The sequence below is a fragment of the Sphaerodactylus townsendi genome, linkage group LG02 (genome assembly GCF_021028975.2).
Source record: "Sphaerodactylus townsendi isolate TG3544 linkage group LG02, MPM_Stown_v2.3, whole genome shotgun sequence".
In the NCBI taxonomy this organism is placed as follows: Eukaryota; Metazoa; Chordata; class Lepidosauria; order Squamata; family Sphaerodactylidae; genus Sphaerodactylus; species Sphaerodactylus townsendi.
In genome coordinates this window covers 82,082,606-82,099,864 of record NC_059426.1, presented here as the reverse complement: position 1 = coordinate 82,099,864, position 17,259 = coordinate 82,082,606, and the positions used below count along the sequence as shown (strand labels likewise).

The following is a 17,259-nucleotide window of genomic DNA, read 5'->3' as shown; positions in this document are numbered from 1 at the left end:
TTGACGTGTGGTCGCACCACGACCTTTTGGCCCAGCCACCGGGCCTGGCCTCGAGTCGCGGGGTACTGTCCTTCAGTGGATAACCTCGCTTTCTCCGGGGCCGGAATCAGCAAGTGCGAGGTGTGCTGGGACCAGGCTCTCCCGGAAGTGCCCGCTTCAATCGCGGTGTACCTCCTAGGGGCATTATTGTCCCCGCTGTTATTTAACATCTACATGCGACCCCTTGCTCAGCTGGTAACGGAGTTTTGGGCTGATTTGCCATCCAGTACGCTGATGACAACACAGCTCATTCTGTTGATGGAGGGGGGAGCAGCCACACGCTTCCTGCGGCGGCTCTACAGCACTGCTTGGGAGGCGGTGGTCGCTGGTTGGATTCGCGACAAGAGCAGGTTAAAACTGAATCCATCGAGAAGACGGAGATCCTCTGGCTTGGCCGTGAGGGGGGGGGGAGGGGCCTTCCAGCCGCCCGGTGATTGTGGAGGGGGTCACATTGGCGCCGACCCTCCGTTCGCAGCCTGGGGGGTCCCACCTGGATTTGTCTCTCTTTCAATGGAGACCCAGGTGGCCCATACAACCCGGGCTGCCTTTTTCCACCTTCGTCAGGCCCGGCGACTGGCCCCCTTCCTCTCCAGAACGGACCTAGCCTCTGTGATCCATGCAACGGTCATCTCCAGACTAGACTATTGTAACTCGCTCTACGCGGGCCTTCCCTTGCGTTTGATCCCTTCGGGGATGGGGCGGTATAAAAATCAAATAAATAAATAAAATAAATAAATATTATTTTTAGAGTGAAAAAAGAGCAATACCTTATTTGCTAAGAGTGTGTTCACAGCATACTATGGCAGAGGCTAGAATGGATATCTCTTCAATACTATCAGAATTTAATATTTTAATAGGCGTGTGGTAAGAACCGTTAAGTCTCTTCAATTTTAATGCCGATCCTATGAATCAATGTCCTCCAAAACATCCTGTCATTAACAGCCTTGCTCAGGTCTTGGAAGTTCAAGGGCAATACTTGAAATTAGCAACGTCCCAGTTTTTAATGTGTGTTTTGTACCAATCATTGATCATCCGGTTAGGAAACTTAGAAGGGCTGTCCCTGAGGGCAGAGTGTGTCTACATGGGGTAGAAACAATTGCTACAGGAGGAGGAAGGGTCCACACAGATGAGATGGTCAAAAACTGTGTCTTCAGTTGACGGTCTTCAGTCTTGTACTCCACATTTTACAAATGGAGATTAAGTCATTAATATTTATTGCTTTGAGGCATGGTAACAAATGTGTCTTGATACTGGTTCAAATCAAAATCATGTCATCATACAAGCAGAGTATAATTTCACATTTGATTTGGTTCCCTGCCAAAACGAACTGAACTTAGGCCCTGACTAAAAAATGTGGCTATCAGACAAATTACAAAAATATTTATGTATTTAAGAAATGGAACTGTATTAATTATCGGTCTGACTCCTCCCCCCCTCCCCCAGTTATACTTTTCAGGTGGTTCAGGGAAATGCAGACATATTCTGGAAATTTCAGCGTTACAACTTGATTGTTGAATACCATGGTCGGCCTGCGTTTGCCCCACCTTTTATCATTATTGACCACATTAAGCTGTTTCTAAGACGAATTCTCAAGAAAATGGAGCATAAAAAAGAGCATATGGGTAAGAGGTAACAACAGAGAGATTCAGAAGTCTAGATCACATGTGAACACACATAAACAAATCTTTCACTATTTGAGATCCCACTAGTGACAGGTGAATTCTTTCTACTGAACAGCATTGCATGATAGTTGATGTGAAGTAGAATAAAAGTTTGTCAGTGGCAGCATACTTCACATACATGTCCCCACTTGAAGCTCCTGTAATGAACATACAAGTGTAAACATATGCAGTGAGAATAACATAGCATGAATGACAAATTATTTGTTTTTGCATGTTCTCATTCAGCATATATCCATATAGAGATTAGCTCACTTTTGGACAGTACACTCATAGTGGAGAACTGACTGAACTGCCACCTCGCCTGCCTCCCCGTTGTGTGGATTCCTTCCCTCCATTCCCTTCACGACGGGTTTTACTACCGTCCTTGCCCTGGGTAGTAGCAGGGTGGCTGGCTGCCTTTAGTCGCTGGAGTCACAGTATGGACCTCTGTTCTGTCCCTGACAGCTAAAGCCTCCTCACCCCCTCTTCCAGCTGAGTCCCTTCACCTGGTCTCTCCCTGAGCTCACCCTCTTGCGTGGGCAGCCTCCCACCAGCTTGCTTCTCCCTCCTCCCTCCAGTCTTGTTCTCCTTCCTTCTGTACTCCATTCTCCTATACTTTCCTTGCTTTATCTCCTCCCACTCCCCTCTTTCCTTCCCCTTCTGTCCCTCACCCTTTATTTATTTATTTGTTTGTTACATTTATATACCGCCCTCCCCGAAGGCTCAGGGCAGTTTCCAGCAAGAATAAAAGTTTAAAACATCGTATATATAATTTAATTAAAATACATAAAATACTAAACTATAGATGGCTTCAGCTATTCTATTCCCCTTGCCATTTAAACCTCCTGCTCACTGGTGGGATTCAGCAGGTTCACACCACTTTGGCAGAACCGGTTGTTAAAATAGTGCTTGTAAACAGCCAGTTGTTAAATTATTTGAATCCCACCACTGCTCCTGCCCCTCTAAGCTCCCACCCCTCCTCCTTGCTGCCCCAATTGGTCATTGCTGTTGGGGCTGCGGCGGAACCCATCTGGCACCTGGCTGCCAATCTGCACCTGGCCCTTTAAGGCGGAGGCGGGGTTGCCGGCTACTGGCCCTGGGATGAGTCTTGGTGGGGGGCTTTGTCTGCCGCCCCCCAAACACTGACTCCTTGTATAAATGATATTGTCTGATGCACAAGCTCTTACTTGTAAGTCACACAGTCACTGGCAGGATTGCCTGTGCTGCCTGATGTTTGATTCCATCCGGTCATTTTGTTTCTTCTCATGTAGAAAGAGATCTGCCAGAAGGCCTGGATCAAAAAATCATAACCTGGGAGATGTTACAAAAAGAAAACTACCTGGCAAACCTGGAAAAGAATAAAAAAGAAAGCAACGAAGAAAGGCTAAAGAAAATGTCCGACAAGTAAATAACTTGGGTCCAAGATTTTTAAACTTGTGCTTGGGTACTGGGAGGCAAGACTAGATAAGCAGACCCTTTCCTAAGTTTAACAAACAAAACTCAAAATTACTTAACATCATTATTCTGAAAACTTATTTTTTGCAAGCTCTATGGGAATGCAACATTAAATGTACTGTGCATATTTTATGAAGTATGGGTAAATGTAGAGACGTCTTTCTAGAGATTAGAGGCTAGTTCAGATACTCTCTGGGCCCAACATGATCCTAAGGGAGCAACCTAGCAACTTAGCAAGGATTGCATGGAATTGCAGTTTTAAGGTGGTGCCTCCATGTGAGATCTATCACAATTTGCACAATAATGGCTGCCAGAGCTTGAGGAGAAATAACTGCAGGTCACATGGTAGGGCTCCCTGAGACAGAACTGGCAAATATGAAGTAGGAATGTTCAATCTTGGATGCATTTAGCATGTGTCTAAAAACAATATGAGATTTAACCTCCTTTTTATCAGTTTAACTACTGAATGCATTGTCCCAAACATGCCACATGGTCAACAGAAGCTCATTTGTAATCACCGTTCACTGAATACTACTTTTTAAAAACAGGGTGAACAGTCTTTCAAAATATTTTAGTGGTTTAAAAGAACAAGATAAACGGCTTCGGTCATTGGAATCACAAGTAAGAATTCTACTTTTTGCTTCAGTAATGTGTTTCTTCATTTTAAACATGCATACAGAAAGTTGTAGCAAGTATGAAATATTTTTTCCTCAAGGCAGACAGGTAGCTTATCTTTAATGTGATCCGTTGCTTTGTGTGGATCTCAAATCCACCTATGCCTTACATGTTTCTGCAAACTGAAGGGAATCCCCTAGGTTTGCAGAAAAACCTTAAAAGGGGGGAATTAATAAAACACATATACTTTAAAATCATGTGAAGCCACCTCACAAAATCTTGTGAAGCCACCTCACAAAATCTTGTCCAGGAAAACAAGATGGCACAAGGTGGTCTAAATGAAAATTTTAACTCTATGTGTGTTTTATTTAATCCATTCTGGAGATGAGAGGGGACAGAAGCAGGAGTTGGGTAAGAGTATGTAGACCAAGTGGCAAAAATAGACTTTATTGGTCCTATTGTATCGTTAACTAATCTTCATATCCCTTCCCTATATTGTTTGTATGAATTTGTCTTTATTTTCTATTTAGTTTAAGCACTGGCACACATTCACTTCCTATGACCTCTACTGAACCTGGATGGCAAATACATCAAGCTGCCTTCAAAACCTCTTGTCATGTTTCACTGAAATAGCAGCTCTATTAACCCCTGTCCTTACATAGCTGCTTGGAGATTATACAGAGCGATCTGGACCCTGGCAAAAGGGTTAAAGATAAGTTTAAGAAAGCATGAAGTTCTGCCTTCATAGAGCTCTCAATTATCGCAGGCAGCTATGTGTGTTTTGGATGGTAATGGACAAAGAATTGATCTTGGAATACTTTTCATTGTAGATCAATTATTGTACAGTTATCCTTTCCTCGGTGGCAGATACCATAACCAAAAACAGCTTGAGTTGCCAAGGACCCCCTCTGAACTACACATGTGAGTAAGATGCTGACAATGGTCCCTTAAATTAACAGTGCAGACATCTAACAGTAAAAGCCTATAATGTAGTCAATCTCCCCCCCCCCCAAAAAAAAACAATAGTTCTATACAGCACAGCATTATGTTACAACAAAAAACCAATGTAGCAGTGGCAGAGACTGCACAATTGACTACTAGGCAGCCTGCAGCAATAAGACCTGTAGTGAAAAAATAGTAATTCTAGTGTTCTATCTTACAGTACCATATGAAGCAATGAAGTTTACTGCATGATCTTGACTCAATGAATCAGGGGTGTCCAACTCTGGCACCCCAGATGTTCATGGACTATGATTCCCATCAGTCCCTGCCAGCATGGCCAATTGGCCATAAATGAATGAAAGAAATAAGTAAACAAAATGAGTGAAAGGATTACTGAGTTTATCAGGTACCTTGAAGACTTGCAAATGCTGTATAGATGGTGCACCTTACAATGAGTAATACTCAGACTATGTAGCCTGGCTTCAAACTAATCCATTCAGATAAGAATTTCAATTTTCATAGAAACACATATGGAATGTAAAATTCTTATCTGAATGGATCAGCAAAAGTTCAGGATTAAAGCATGAAACATGATCTTAGTTTCACCAAGCTGTGCTGAGCCTCCAGTTAAGCAAAGGCTTTGCTATTAACTTCAGCTTTGGAAAGTGATCTCCCCATGCAGTAGGGGATGCAGGTAAACAGATGCAAATAAATAAGGCGATTCCTAGTAGCTCAATGCATCTAATGGAGCACTCTCATGTGCATGCAGCCACTGCACTTAGGATTTTAACTGTGTAAAGCTGAACTGTCCAGCTGTAAATTTGATGGCTGCTGCTCCTACGAGCTAAAGAACCGCAGGAAATGCATGTCTGGCACATAAACATGAGAAATACATTGTTGTTCAATTCCATTTTAAGTTAGTCACTACAAATGCATTGGCTCTCTGGATCAGAAGCAGCAATGAAGAAACTTATGGCACTGTAATGATGGACAATTTTGCCCCTGGTTATAGGGCAAAAAATTTGAAACAATAGAGTCAAAAAAGCATTATATAATTTGAAGAGGTCAAATATTTCTTTGACATTTATCTCTCTGTGTGTATCTATGTGTATATATGGTGTGTGTGTATGTATGAATGTGTGTATACACACACACATTTCTGTATACATAAAGCCTATTCATGTACAACTCACTCACTTACAAATAATAATTGATACTATCTTCCTATTAGTGCTTACCCTTTTCCACTGAAAGATTAAAGTGAGGTCAGTTGTAGAGTGGTGGAAGCGGAAATAGTGTGCTTCCGAATTAGAAAATAATCCCGAATGAATATGAAAATTATTTATTTTTAAACACTACCTTTGTCAGAACCATTATTCTGTGCATATTTAAACATGTCTCAGTGGGCAAGAGGAGCAGGAGCCCGCTGAGCTGAGGAATCTTCAGGTTGTCTCACGGATGAGGTAGGGAGCAGCAGCAGCAAGACTTGGCTGGCAAGGGGGAGCCGGAGGATGGGGGAGCGAAGGTCAGCTAAATTCACCCGCAGCAGAACAGGGCGACGCCCCACATCCAGCAAAGAGAAAGGAGGGACAGCAAAGGGGGGGGGGGCAGAGGGAAGCAGAACTAAGCAGGCACTAGGACTCAAGTGGTGCATTCTATGACAAAGAGGGTCATATACAACTGTACTTTAATCTTTCAGTGGAAAAGAGTATAATTTGTAACACACGGAGGAGAGAAATATATGCTATGGTGGCAAACTTCAGGTGTTAAATTACTTTGCCATAAGTAGAAAGTAAGCATTGCCAATTACTGTTGTTGTGATCACTCATGATGACCAGTTATCATTATCATTCTTGAATGAATCAGAAATCAACAGATCCCATTCTCAACTTAAATCCAGAGACGAGAACCACAGAAAGAAAAGACCTCTATGTGTGTTAGGTGCTGTCAAGTTGCTTCCAATTCATGGCAACCCTTTGGACCAATGTCCTCCAAAACATGCTATCATTAACAGCCTTGCTCACGTCTTGCACAGTGAGGGCCATGACTTATTTAACAGGATCACTTCCTTTCATGTTGGGGCTTCCTCTTTTCTTGTGGTCTTCAACTTGTCCTAGCATTATTGTCTTTTCCAGTGACTCTGGTCTTCTCATAATGTGACCAAAGTATGATAGCCTCAGTTCAGTAATTTTAGCTTCTAGGGAGAGGCGACACTTCATTTGATCTCGAACCCACTTAGTTTTTGGTACTCCAGTGTATCTGTAACACCCGATTTCAAAGGAATCTACTTCCTGTCAGTTTTCTTCACTGTGCAACTTTTATATCCATACACAGTAATAAGGAATACTATAGCGTGAATTAAGTTGATCTTGGTCAAGACAAGACATCTTTCTATAAACCTGAAAAGAGCCCCAGGCTTGCAGAAAAATCTGAAATCTAATAATAATAATAATGGTAGATTGGTGGGAAAGAGAACAGGAAAAGACAATGGGAGCTTTCAGGAATAGAGGAGTCGGGGAAGAGAAAAATAAAATGCCTCCCCTTGAAGTCCTTGTGGGTTCTCGCTTGTAGATTGCCTAAATCCATCAAGTAAGAGATAAAGAGGAATTATGTTTATTTTGATTTTTTGAAAAAAAAGGAAAATAGATGAATAGGATTATGTGGAAACACCTTTTAAGAGAATTACTTCATCACATGAATTACCCCAGTAACTTCTGTATTTAATTTTTTCATGCCAAACATCCCATTAGGTTTCATAAATGCTGAATCTCATCAAATGCCTGCACCAGAAAGGAATGATGGAGAATGTACTACTCAACTTCATGATGACATGACTTATATTGATAACTGACAGTCCTGAAGCTCAAATACTGTATTGCTGACTGGCTTTGTGACATACTTGATGTGCTCCAGTTTCTTTAAGGGTGTTTTCTTTCAATGGCAGCATGTACCTCTATTCCTTACAATAGCCATACAATAGATCCAACCAGATTTTCAACTGATGAAAAAAAGGAAGTGCGGATCCCCTTTGAACACTCAAAAGGCACCATGAGACCAGCACGTACGAAAGCCAGATTGAGAACTGTAGAATGGAGAACAACTGGGCAACACTGAATTAAACAGCTGGCTGGATCCAATTCAACACCCTCCTGTTTCTAGCACTGCATTTATTAGCCTTAAAAATATCTCTCCCCATATTTGCCGCAGTCAGGATGTGTAACAAATATCTTCTCTACTTATCTTCCCTGATTCTTATCCTTCCCAGAGGTGATAGCATGCCACATTATTACTCTTTTCTCAGGCTTCTTACTGAGAGCCAGCATGGTGTAGTGGTTAAGAGTAGATGGAGTTTAATCTGGATAACTGGGTTTGATTCCCCACGCCACCTGAGCAGCAGAGTCTTAGGTCCCTTCTGCACATGCAGAATAATGCACTTTCAGTCCACTTTCACAATTGTTTGCAAGCGGATTTTGCTATTCCACACAGCTACAAAATGCATTGAAAGTGAATTATTCTGCATGTGCAGAAGGGGCCTTAGCTGGTGAACCAGATTTGTTTCCCCACTCCTACACATTCCTGCTGGGTGACCTTGAGCTAGTCAGTTCTTTGAAACTCTCTCAGCCCCCACCTACCTCACAAGGTGTATGTTGTGGGGAGGAGTTTGTAAGCTGCCTTGAATCTCCTCACAGGAGAGGAGTTTTACCAGTTAAGATATTCAGGGATGGGATGCTAGTCAATAGTATACAACTGGCAGACGCAAAACAACGGTTTAGCAATAATCTCAGGAAGAGGAAAATCAACACTAGACCATAGGATTTGCTCTACCTCTTGAAATATGTTATGTAAACAGACCTTCTTACAAAAAACAGAAGTTTATGTTGTCACTGATTCTTTTATAAGCATCTCTAGAACACCTCAAACAATTTTTTTCTAGAATCTACGTCGAGGGATTTGGGGGGAAAGGTAAATAGAGTCGAAGGGATATTTTAAGTCATATCTTGAAGAATATTAAATAAAACAAGCAAGTTGTCAAACTTATGCTAACCTGGCAAAGGAAAAATGTCAAGGAAACTTCTCTGCAAAAACACTGGCATGCATATGCACATATCATTTCTCCAGCTTCTTTAGGAATCTTCCTCCTCTTCATCCAGACCAGCTTTGGATCGAATATGTTTCCTGCTCCGTTTCTTGCTGCCATGAAACCCCACTGTTGTATCTTCATGTGCCAATGCAGAATCTGTGCTAGATCCTTTTTGAACACCCAGCTCCTCCAACTTCAATGGCTTCTCAACTTCTACTTCTTTTACTCCACTATCCAAGTGATCTAGTCCAACCTTTTCATCTTCCTTCTGGTTACTAGACTTTTTTTGTGGCTTTCCTTTGAGCTCCTGCTTTGTATCAGTAGGGCTGGCCTCTTCCTCCTTAGCTGTTCTTTTCCTTTCTGAGCTATCTAAAACTGTCTTTGAGGGTTTGGTAAAGACAATCCTTCCAATTCCAGAGCTGGAGGGATCCTGGTTGAAAGATGGGGTGTAGCTTTTAGAACTTGTACTTTGTTCTTCTCTACTTTTCTTCAAGCCCTCCAGAAACTCCATGGCAATTGATCGGTTCACCTTATCACTAGTCTCTGAAACATCATCCAAACTGTACTTTGTCCAGCGTTCTGGGTGTGCCACATAGTCAGGAACAGCAGGAGAGCTTTTAGAAGGTGGTGGTTGCCTGCTTTGTCTTCCAACATTTTCTGCAGGCATCTTGTTTGAAGGACTGGGGGGAGGCAGGGGGCGCTTAAACCTTCCATCAATAACATTGTCTTCAGCCAGTGAGGGCACTGCACGTTTGGCTGCCCCTTCTAGACAATCAAAAATACTTTGGCTGCGCTGGGAGAAACTTGAGCTCATGCCTTTCAGGTGAAATGGCTGGACATGTGGGCTACAAGTGCTATGCAGAGGGTCACCACTTTCATCTGATCCACGTCTGATATCATTCAAGGCTAGGGGGTTTTCAGGGGACATTGTATTTACTTCTGCCTCATCTGTGAACCCAAAGTCATCTGAATCTGAATCACTCAATGAAACTGTGTCTGAGGGAAGGACACCCTCATAATCTTTGTCCCCACCAGCCACTATACCCACAAAAGCGTCACTTGCACCTTCATCTCCCATTTTCTGGCACTTGGTTTAACTTGGCTTTGGCCCTGCTGCAGAAAATTATGTTTCCCAGCTGTCCAGAGAGTTTAAAGCCTAGAACAAAAAAGGAAGAATTCAGTCTAACAATATGCAACCAAATGAACCAAGATTAGTCAGGCAGAACATATTCCTCAATACTGAAAGACCTTCAATGTCTCCACTCTCTTAAGTATATTATTTGATGCTTACTTTATCACTTCTATTTTATTTTGGACAGCTACCGTTTATAATCATTTTGTTAGTTTTTAAAAGTGGGACTGATAAAAAAATAAAACACAATGAGTGCTTGTCCTGAGAGTTTTCCATTCACATCAAGATAATTTAAAGCTGGAAACACCAGCAAAAGTACAGAGGATCCAACTGCCCCATCTTTGCAACTAAACAGTTTTATCTTTAAAAACCTTTTATTGTTATAAACAACATAGATGTTGCCATATGCCATCCACTCTGCATATTACTTGATGATTTTATCTCTTTACTTAAGATGTGACTGTCTCAAAAAAGGAAGACCTTAATAAAACTGTAATCTGTACAATGCAAACAAGAATCTGGTTCTACTGTTCCTTGCTTTGTTTTAAAAAATCCAACACAATATCCATCTCCCAGGTAACATCAGGTAATAGTGTAGTTTTAAAAGTTTGAAGTGTTTTTTATTTTTTACGCTAAAAGCTGAGATATTTTTTAATCTATATTTTTCTGAATATAGAATTACAGACTACTTAATTCTAAATGAGAAATTTAAACATTATGTTGAGAATATGCCAATGAACAGAGATGCCAAAATGTGAATTTTATATATTTTATTTATATTCCACCTTTCTGTTTGAAAAGAACTCAAAGCAGCATACAAGTTCCAGCATTAAAAATCAGTTGTAAATGGGTCAAGAAAAAATATACTTGCATATGTTAAGGAAAAGGAAGAAAATATGACCCAGTCCAGATTGATTCTTACACTCAATCACATTGTTGACATAGCAAATAAATTAAAATATAGTCATTTGCCCCCTACTCCCAAATATATTTGAATGCACCCACTATTTAAAAACTAACACCTGTATGTATCAGGGATCTCTTGGAATTTTATATTCTAACCATCTGCATTAATGTAGGAAATGTTTCTAACCATCTATATTGAGGTAGAAAAGGACTGTGTACAGCTCTAAAATGCTGCATGTACAATGGTTAAACCATCCTAAAACAGTTTTTTTTAATTACATGGGAACTGTCTGGGCCCTCAAATCTTGCTAATTTTTAACTTCTGGGAAAAATGGCATTCTCAACTTGAGCACCTGTGAAATGCTCCATGGGATTTCCTTAGTGTGGGTGTTTGGAGAAAAATGTCAGCTAAGAAGAAGTATTCATTACTTTCTCATCTCTCCATGGGGAGACAAATCTAATAGGTGAAACTTTGCAGACCCAATTAGGGAGCTGCGGGCTCTGATACCATCAAAAACAGTGAGGTGAAACTGACAGAAAACTCTATAAGAACAACTTTCCTCCTTTTATGCATTCATTCTTTTTGTTTCTTATGTGTTTCTGCACTAAATGGTCAAATTATTTTGATAAGACTGTGGAAATTTACTTTGGTGAAATGCTAATACAGTCAAATCTGCCAGGAAATAAAACTAGGCCTTGCCAGGAATGCCCTGTGATTTATAACTAGGTTACATTAATGTCATCAAATAATTAAATGGGGAGGCCAGATCATTAATCCTATTTTGTTGGAATTATACTCTGATGGATTAAGAAATGGGATGAAAGAATAGAGAAGATTCTGTTGTTATATTTGCTGCCATATTTGCATTTCAGAAATTTTATGAAGCTTAAATAATTAAAAAGCAATATTCTCTGTGGCCTAACTGATTATGGCATATATTTGGAATATCTGAGACTGGTTGAAATCCTTGGCTGTTTCTGAGCTGGAAAATGATAAGACAACTAGATTTACAGTGCTATTTTGAAAACTACCCCCTCTTTTCACAAACTGATTATTGCTGATATTCTAAGACCTACCTACAAGTTTGCGGAGGAAAAGGAGGGTGTTTGATTTCCTAAGACAAAGAAATAAAGTACCACTGGAAAGTTCCATTTGCCATAGAAGTTGCACTACCCATGGGTAAAAGAATAATCACCATAGTAATATTATTCCATGTTCATTATTATACTATTCTTCATAGTTTTAACAGCTATTTTAAATTGTTTATTATTAGATTATGATGTGTAATATTGTATGTGCAGCTTCCCCCCCTTAATTTGCTGATATAATTGTAATTGTTGTTTTGATTATCCTTTTATTTTTCTGTCCTGTTTATATTGCTAAATTTCTAAATTAAATTGCTAAATTTCTACAGTGTATTTGAATGTGCCAACTCACAGCATCGTGTATTTAACATGTAGCACTCTACTTTGGGCTGCATATAAATAAAATATAAACTTCAACAGGTCCAAAATATAACTGCAAGGATTCTAACTGGAGCCTGCTGCAGAGATCATGTAACACCAGTCTTGGCTCAGGTATATCAGCTGTCAATTGGTCCTTGGGTTCAATTCAAACAGCTTAGGACTTGAGCCCTTAGGAGTCTGTCTTTGCCTGTCTATGCTTTCAGATCAACTGATGGTGTCCTACTACAGGTGACTGCATTAACAGAGGAAAGAAGAACAGTTTGGATTTATATCCCACCTTTCTCTCCTGTAAGGAGACTCAAGGTGGCTTACAAGCTCCTTTCCTCCTCTCCCCACAACAGACCTTATGAGGTAGGTGGGGCTGAGAGTTCCAAAGAACTGTGACTAGCCTAAGGTCACCCAGCAGGAATGTAGGAGTGTGGAAACACATCTGGTTCACCAGATAAGCCTCTGCCACTCAAGCAGAGGCAAGGGGAATCAAACCTGGTTCTCCAGATTAGAATCCACCTGCTCTTAACCACTACACCACACTGGCTGATAGTTACGGAGGACATATCTTTTTCAGTGTGGACTTTCTTTTTCCCAGTCATTTTTCTTTGTTCCTGGCCATCCAGAATCCCAGTATGACATTCTAGTAAGACTTTCTCATTCCATAGGGCATTTTGGTATGTGTGTTCTCTTAATATGTTGTTTTAACGTATGATTTCTCTTCTAGTTTTAGTGCTGCTTTTTTGGGGAGGGAGTATGATTCTTTAAGTTTTTTAAGGTGGTTGCTAGGTTCTATGTTTTAGATTTGTTATTTCTGTATTTTAATCTTTTACATTTTACACTGTAAGCCATCTCAAGTACCATTTATGGTAGAAGGTAGAAATATAAATCTTCCAAATAAAATAAATAAAATAAAACATGAGCCCCTGAAGGCTCATTTCACACATTATTTTTTTCTGTATTCATTCAGATGCTGAGATCACGTTCAGTAACCCTAAAATACTGATTTTAATCAGATTTTTAGATTCTAATGACTGATTCCTTAAGAGATAACAATCGTACTGGACAGAAGCAGATTTAGGTAGTATTCTATAGTGAAAGTAAACAGGCATGGAAAAATCCACTAGCCACTCACCATCTGGAGTTTGAACCAGTATCCCATCCTCTGGGTCAGTTAAAGCCACCAAGGTTCTTAGCTCTTGTACCCTGGCAGTAAGAGGGTGGACATGTCATCAACGCAAAGTAATAGTATGGAATAGCAACTTTCTGGTATGCCAACAGTGCTTGTAATTTTGATAGATGTGGCTTGCAAGTGGTTTACCAATAAGACACCTATTTTTTTTAAATGGTAGGAAGATCCTTTGCACATCTTTCAAAGATGTTAGTTTAGCTAATCAAATTAATGGGCTTCATTCTGCACAGTTACATGACATACAGGAACTAGAAAAATGCCATTTAAACAATAATTGCTTAAATGGCTGTCTACGAATGGAATTAACAAGAAAGCTACCCAGTTTAATTTGTCAGTTATAGGAAATTTTTGTGAGAGAAATGGGAAGGAAAGAAACAAGTCAGATTGAGTTAACACACTGTTTCTCTACCAATAACATAAAAAGAGGACCAAATAAAAAAACTACATTGTGCAGGAATTTTTTTTATTCAAGTTGGGATTTTAGGTGCCTTTTACCTGGCAATAAACAGAAAAGAAACATACAAAATAATTTCTAGAAAGACTCACAGATTCTTTGCAGTGACCTGATGAGAACAGAATTCAGACAGGCTGGCTCCTCTCTGAATGGAAAGATCGCATACTACTCAGGTTGTCCCTTTATCTCAACTGCAGGAAAACCAAACAACAAGTTACTTTCTTCCTCTTCCAGCTCATCATCTTTACAGTTTCTGTTTTTGCCATTATTTTACAGGTGATACTTAAGTCAAAGTACAAATTGTCAGATGGATCTCATGCTATGTGGGGCTCCTCCAGATTTTAGTAAATTAGATTTCTGTAGCTTATCCACCCATTCGCTACAGCAGAATATTATATGCTGGGTCCTTTCCGATAAACTGACACTATGGGAACCTTACAGGATAAGACATATTACTAAAAAGTCATTAAAACGTCACTGGGAAAGTCAGAGTATTTGTTAATTTTATTCAACTTATTCAATTTATTTAGTGGGTACAAACCATTGCCTTGGATCCACTGCCCACAGCAAAACCATCCATTCACCAGCAGTTCCCCTTTCACATATGTACCCTACACAACCAAAACCATTTCTAGTTTACATCCAGAGTATAGGTGCAAGTTAAAGAACTGCGTGGCAGAGAAAGTAACTTCAGAGAATTCTACCGAGAGAAAACCTGAAAGACAACCTCCTTTTCTTCAGCTGAGGCCATCAATAACTACAATTAAATTATTTTCCAATCCGAAATGTACAAATAAGTCAGTTGGGAACATAAGCGATCAGAAGTTACTTAAGGGTCTGTTAACAGGATTACATGAGCAGGTTTATAGGGTCTGTGAGAAGAATAACTAAAACTGCATCCCTGAAATATCTGGAACAGCCTCAGCTGTACTATAACGGTTAAGTATTATTGGGAAAACAGATATTCTTTTAGAGAACAGACTTGCTACTCTTTTAATGAAAAGTTACCCATCCCAAGCCTCAGGGAAAGGACAGACGAGGAAACAAAAGAGCTAATCAAGCTATGATGTCTGAAATAAATGACGAAGAAAAAGTGGCGCGGAAAAACAGAGGAAGAGCGTGCTTCCCTAACAAATACGCTCACAGTCATCCTAGAAAACTGACTGGCAGCAAGTTCAGAGGCACGAAAGAAAGTGCAATACATAACCCATCGGCATTTTGCTATGGGGTTTGCCACCGAATCATTACCTGGAGGACTTTTGCGGAGAAGGTTCGGTGTATCAAAATGATACCTCCATGGTCGGAGACAGCGAACCAGCTGCTGAAGCAACGCTAAGCGTGCGCCATTGCCTTCGCGCTCAGATCTTGGGTTTCTTTGGTTGGAAACCGGGCAGGCGACTAGTTGAAGCTTTACTCTAGCCAAGCACACCTCTTCTAAATCTATCCCCCGGTTTTGGCCGAACAACAAAGAAAACTGTCCCACGCAACCGCTTTACCTGTGCTGCAGCAAAAGCTGACAAACGAACCCCGTGCTGCTCCGCACGAACTCTTGCAGCGGCCCGCTACCTCCTGCGCCCATAATCCGGCGCGCATTCTGGGACTTGTAGTTTTTTATGGTAAATCCCATTGAAGCCGGCGGCGACTTCCGAGTAGTAGAACTACATATCCCAAAATGCCGCCACACTCAAAGCTACGGGGGAGGGGTCGTTTCCTTTTGACTCCTCTGCCCGATGAATGCTGGAAGCTGTAGTGTTTCCATTTTTCCGGAGACAAGTGTGTCGTAGCTATAGCGACCGGGGGAGGAGGGGGCGGGGGGCAGAGAGCATAGAGTGACGCATGCCCCATTCCTTCTCTGGCGCAATTTCTGTTAGAACAGGGGAGGCCGCTGTGGGAGAGCGCGTGGTTCTGGGTTGCGGCATTTTAACCGGATGGGCCATTGATGCGACTTGGTTTGTTTTTGCGGGATATCTTTGGCTAGAAGAAAACCCAAGCAGCCACCAACGGGGACGAGGCCTGAGGAGGGGTCTTAGCAACGTTTATCCGCCATGAAACGACCGTCTTAGTTATACGAAAGAGCGCCTCTGTTCCAAACTGATCTGCAGTGCTTTGAATCTTCGCTTTAAACCATAAAAACTGTTTGCAAACTTGCACTGTTCTTTTAATATCTCGGTTTCCTCCATTGTTTGATACTTAACTAGGCCAGTTTGGTTCTTCATCTAATATTGCCAGTTAAGAGAGGCCAGCCTCAGAGTGGGACCTGGGGATCCCCCAGAATGACCTCATCTCCAAACTACAGAGGCCAGTGTCCCTGGAGAAAATTGATTCTTTGAAGGGTGAATTCTCTGGCACTGCATCCAGCTATGAGGACCTTGCCCTCCCCAGGCTCTAGCCCCAAATCTCCATGAGTTTCCCAACCTGGATCTGGCAACCCTATCCTGCATCATCGGTGGGCAAAGGCACCTGGCACCTTGTTGCCAGGGTCCAACATGATCATCAAATACCTCCCAAGCCATGAGTAAAAAACAAAACATACGCAAAACAGCATATGTTGTGAGATGTTTGGTCTTGACAGGGGTGGTATGGTTGGTGGACTTAGTGGTGTTGGGGACTGCAACTCCACTAGAAAGGCAGCGTTGTTTATCTTGTTCATTCAAATATTAGCCAAGCCTAGTACACTGTGAGCATCTTGTTACGAACTGATCATTCCATACTATTTTGTTCTCAGATGCTTAAAGATTCTTGGACTGTCCAAGAACATTTAAACCACTTGGATGACAGCTTTTAAAAAAACCACACCACACCACCACAAGCAAAAATCTCTTTCTGAACAAGGGCTCAGACCAGGGGATCAACTCCAGTTTTTCACCAGATTTAGTAGTTCAGGGAAAAGTGAAAGCAAGTTGTTAATGGTTGCTTGTGTTGCCCAAGAGTGTTGTGGGTGTAACTTGATACAAAACTGAATGGAGTGATAGAATTCTGGGACTTTCTGGTACAGGTTAGTGACTGAAAAGTCACTGGGGGATCCTAGGAAAGAACAAATGTCAAAGGTCTTTCTGCCAACAAATATTTAAGGTCATAAGAACTCCAAATACCAACCAAAGTGCAGGTTGTTAACTGCAATCCCAAGTATGGTATAAACCATTTAAAAAAATTATGTGGAAAATATATATCCAGCTTCTCCAAAAATCTGCTTGAAGGACTGTTTGCTATGGTTTCAATTCTGGAGTTCTACGGTGAAAAAAAGGAGTTGGGTTTAGAAAGCTTGCAATACTCAAAACTAATGAGGCAACCAGTTCCTTAGTTCGAGAGAAATGGAAAATACAGCTA

At 41.0% G+C, this 17,259-nt stretch overlaps 2 protein-coding genes across 6 annotated transcripts in view; one reads left to right on the top strand and one right to left on the bottom strand.

Moving 5' to 3' along the window:
* Positions 1-6,246, top strand: part of TRPM5 (transient receptor potential cation channel subfamily M member 5) — a 69,263-nt gene extending 63,017 nt beyond the window's left edge. Inside the window, exons 26-30 of the mRNA XM_048484574.1 lie at positions 1,483-1,661; positions 2,972-3,104; positions 3,704-3,776; positions 4,601-4,691; positions 6,176-6,246. Coding sequence (XP_048340531.1) covers positions 1,483-1,661; positions 2,972-3,104; positions 3,704-3,776; positions 4,601-4,691; positions 6,176-6,246 — 547 coding nt within the window. The remainder of the gene's footprint in view (positions 1-1,482; positions 1,662-2,971; positions 3,105-3,703; positions 3,777-4,600; positions 4,692-6,175) is intronic.
* A 2,338-nt stretch (positions 6,247-8,584) lies between these two features.
* TSSC4 (tumor suppressing subtransferable candidate 4) lies at positions 8,585-15,568 on the bottom strand. 5 transcript variants are annotated; one of them, XM_048486656.1, is made up of 4 exons: positions 15,429-15,568; positions 14,025-14,123; positions 13,422-13,492; positions 8,585-9,949 (listed from the first exon to the last, which is right to left on the bottom strand). In XM_048486656.1, exon 4 carries the CDS (start codon positions 9,869-9,871, stop codon positions 8,837-8,839), a length of 1,035 nt encoding a protein of 344 aa, XP_048342613.1. In that variant the 5' UTR covers positions 9,872-9,949; positions 13,422-13,492; positions 14,025-14,123; positions 15,429-15,568; the 3' UTR covers positions 8,585-8,836. The 5 variants fall into 5 exon arrangements, with proteins under 5 accessions (XP_048342613.1, XP_048342615.1, XP_048342612.1 ...); XM_048486658.1 differs by lacking the exon at positions 15,429-15,568 and adding an exon at positions 15,181-15,422; XM_048486655.1 differs by lacking the exon at positions 13,422-13,492.
* Positions 15,569-17,259: the final 1,691 nt, after the last annotated feature.

What these genes read in the sequence shown, in the direction of transcription:
- TSSC4 (XM_048486656.1), bottom strand. Translation starts at nt 9,871, where the DNA reads ATGGGAGATGAAGGTGCAAGTGACGCTTTTGTGGGTATAGTGGCTGGT.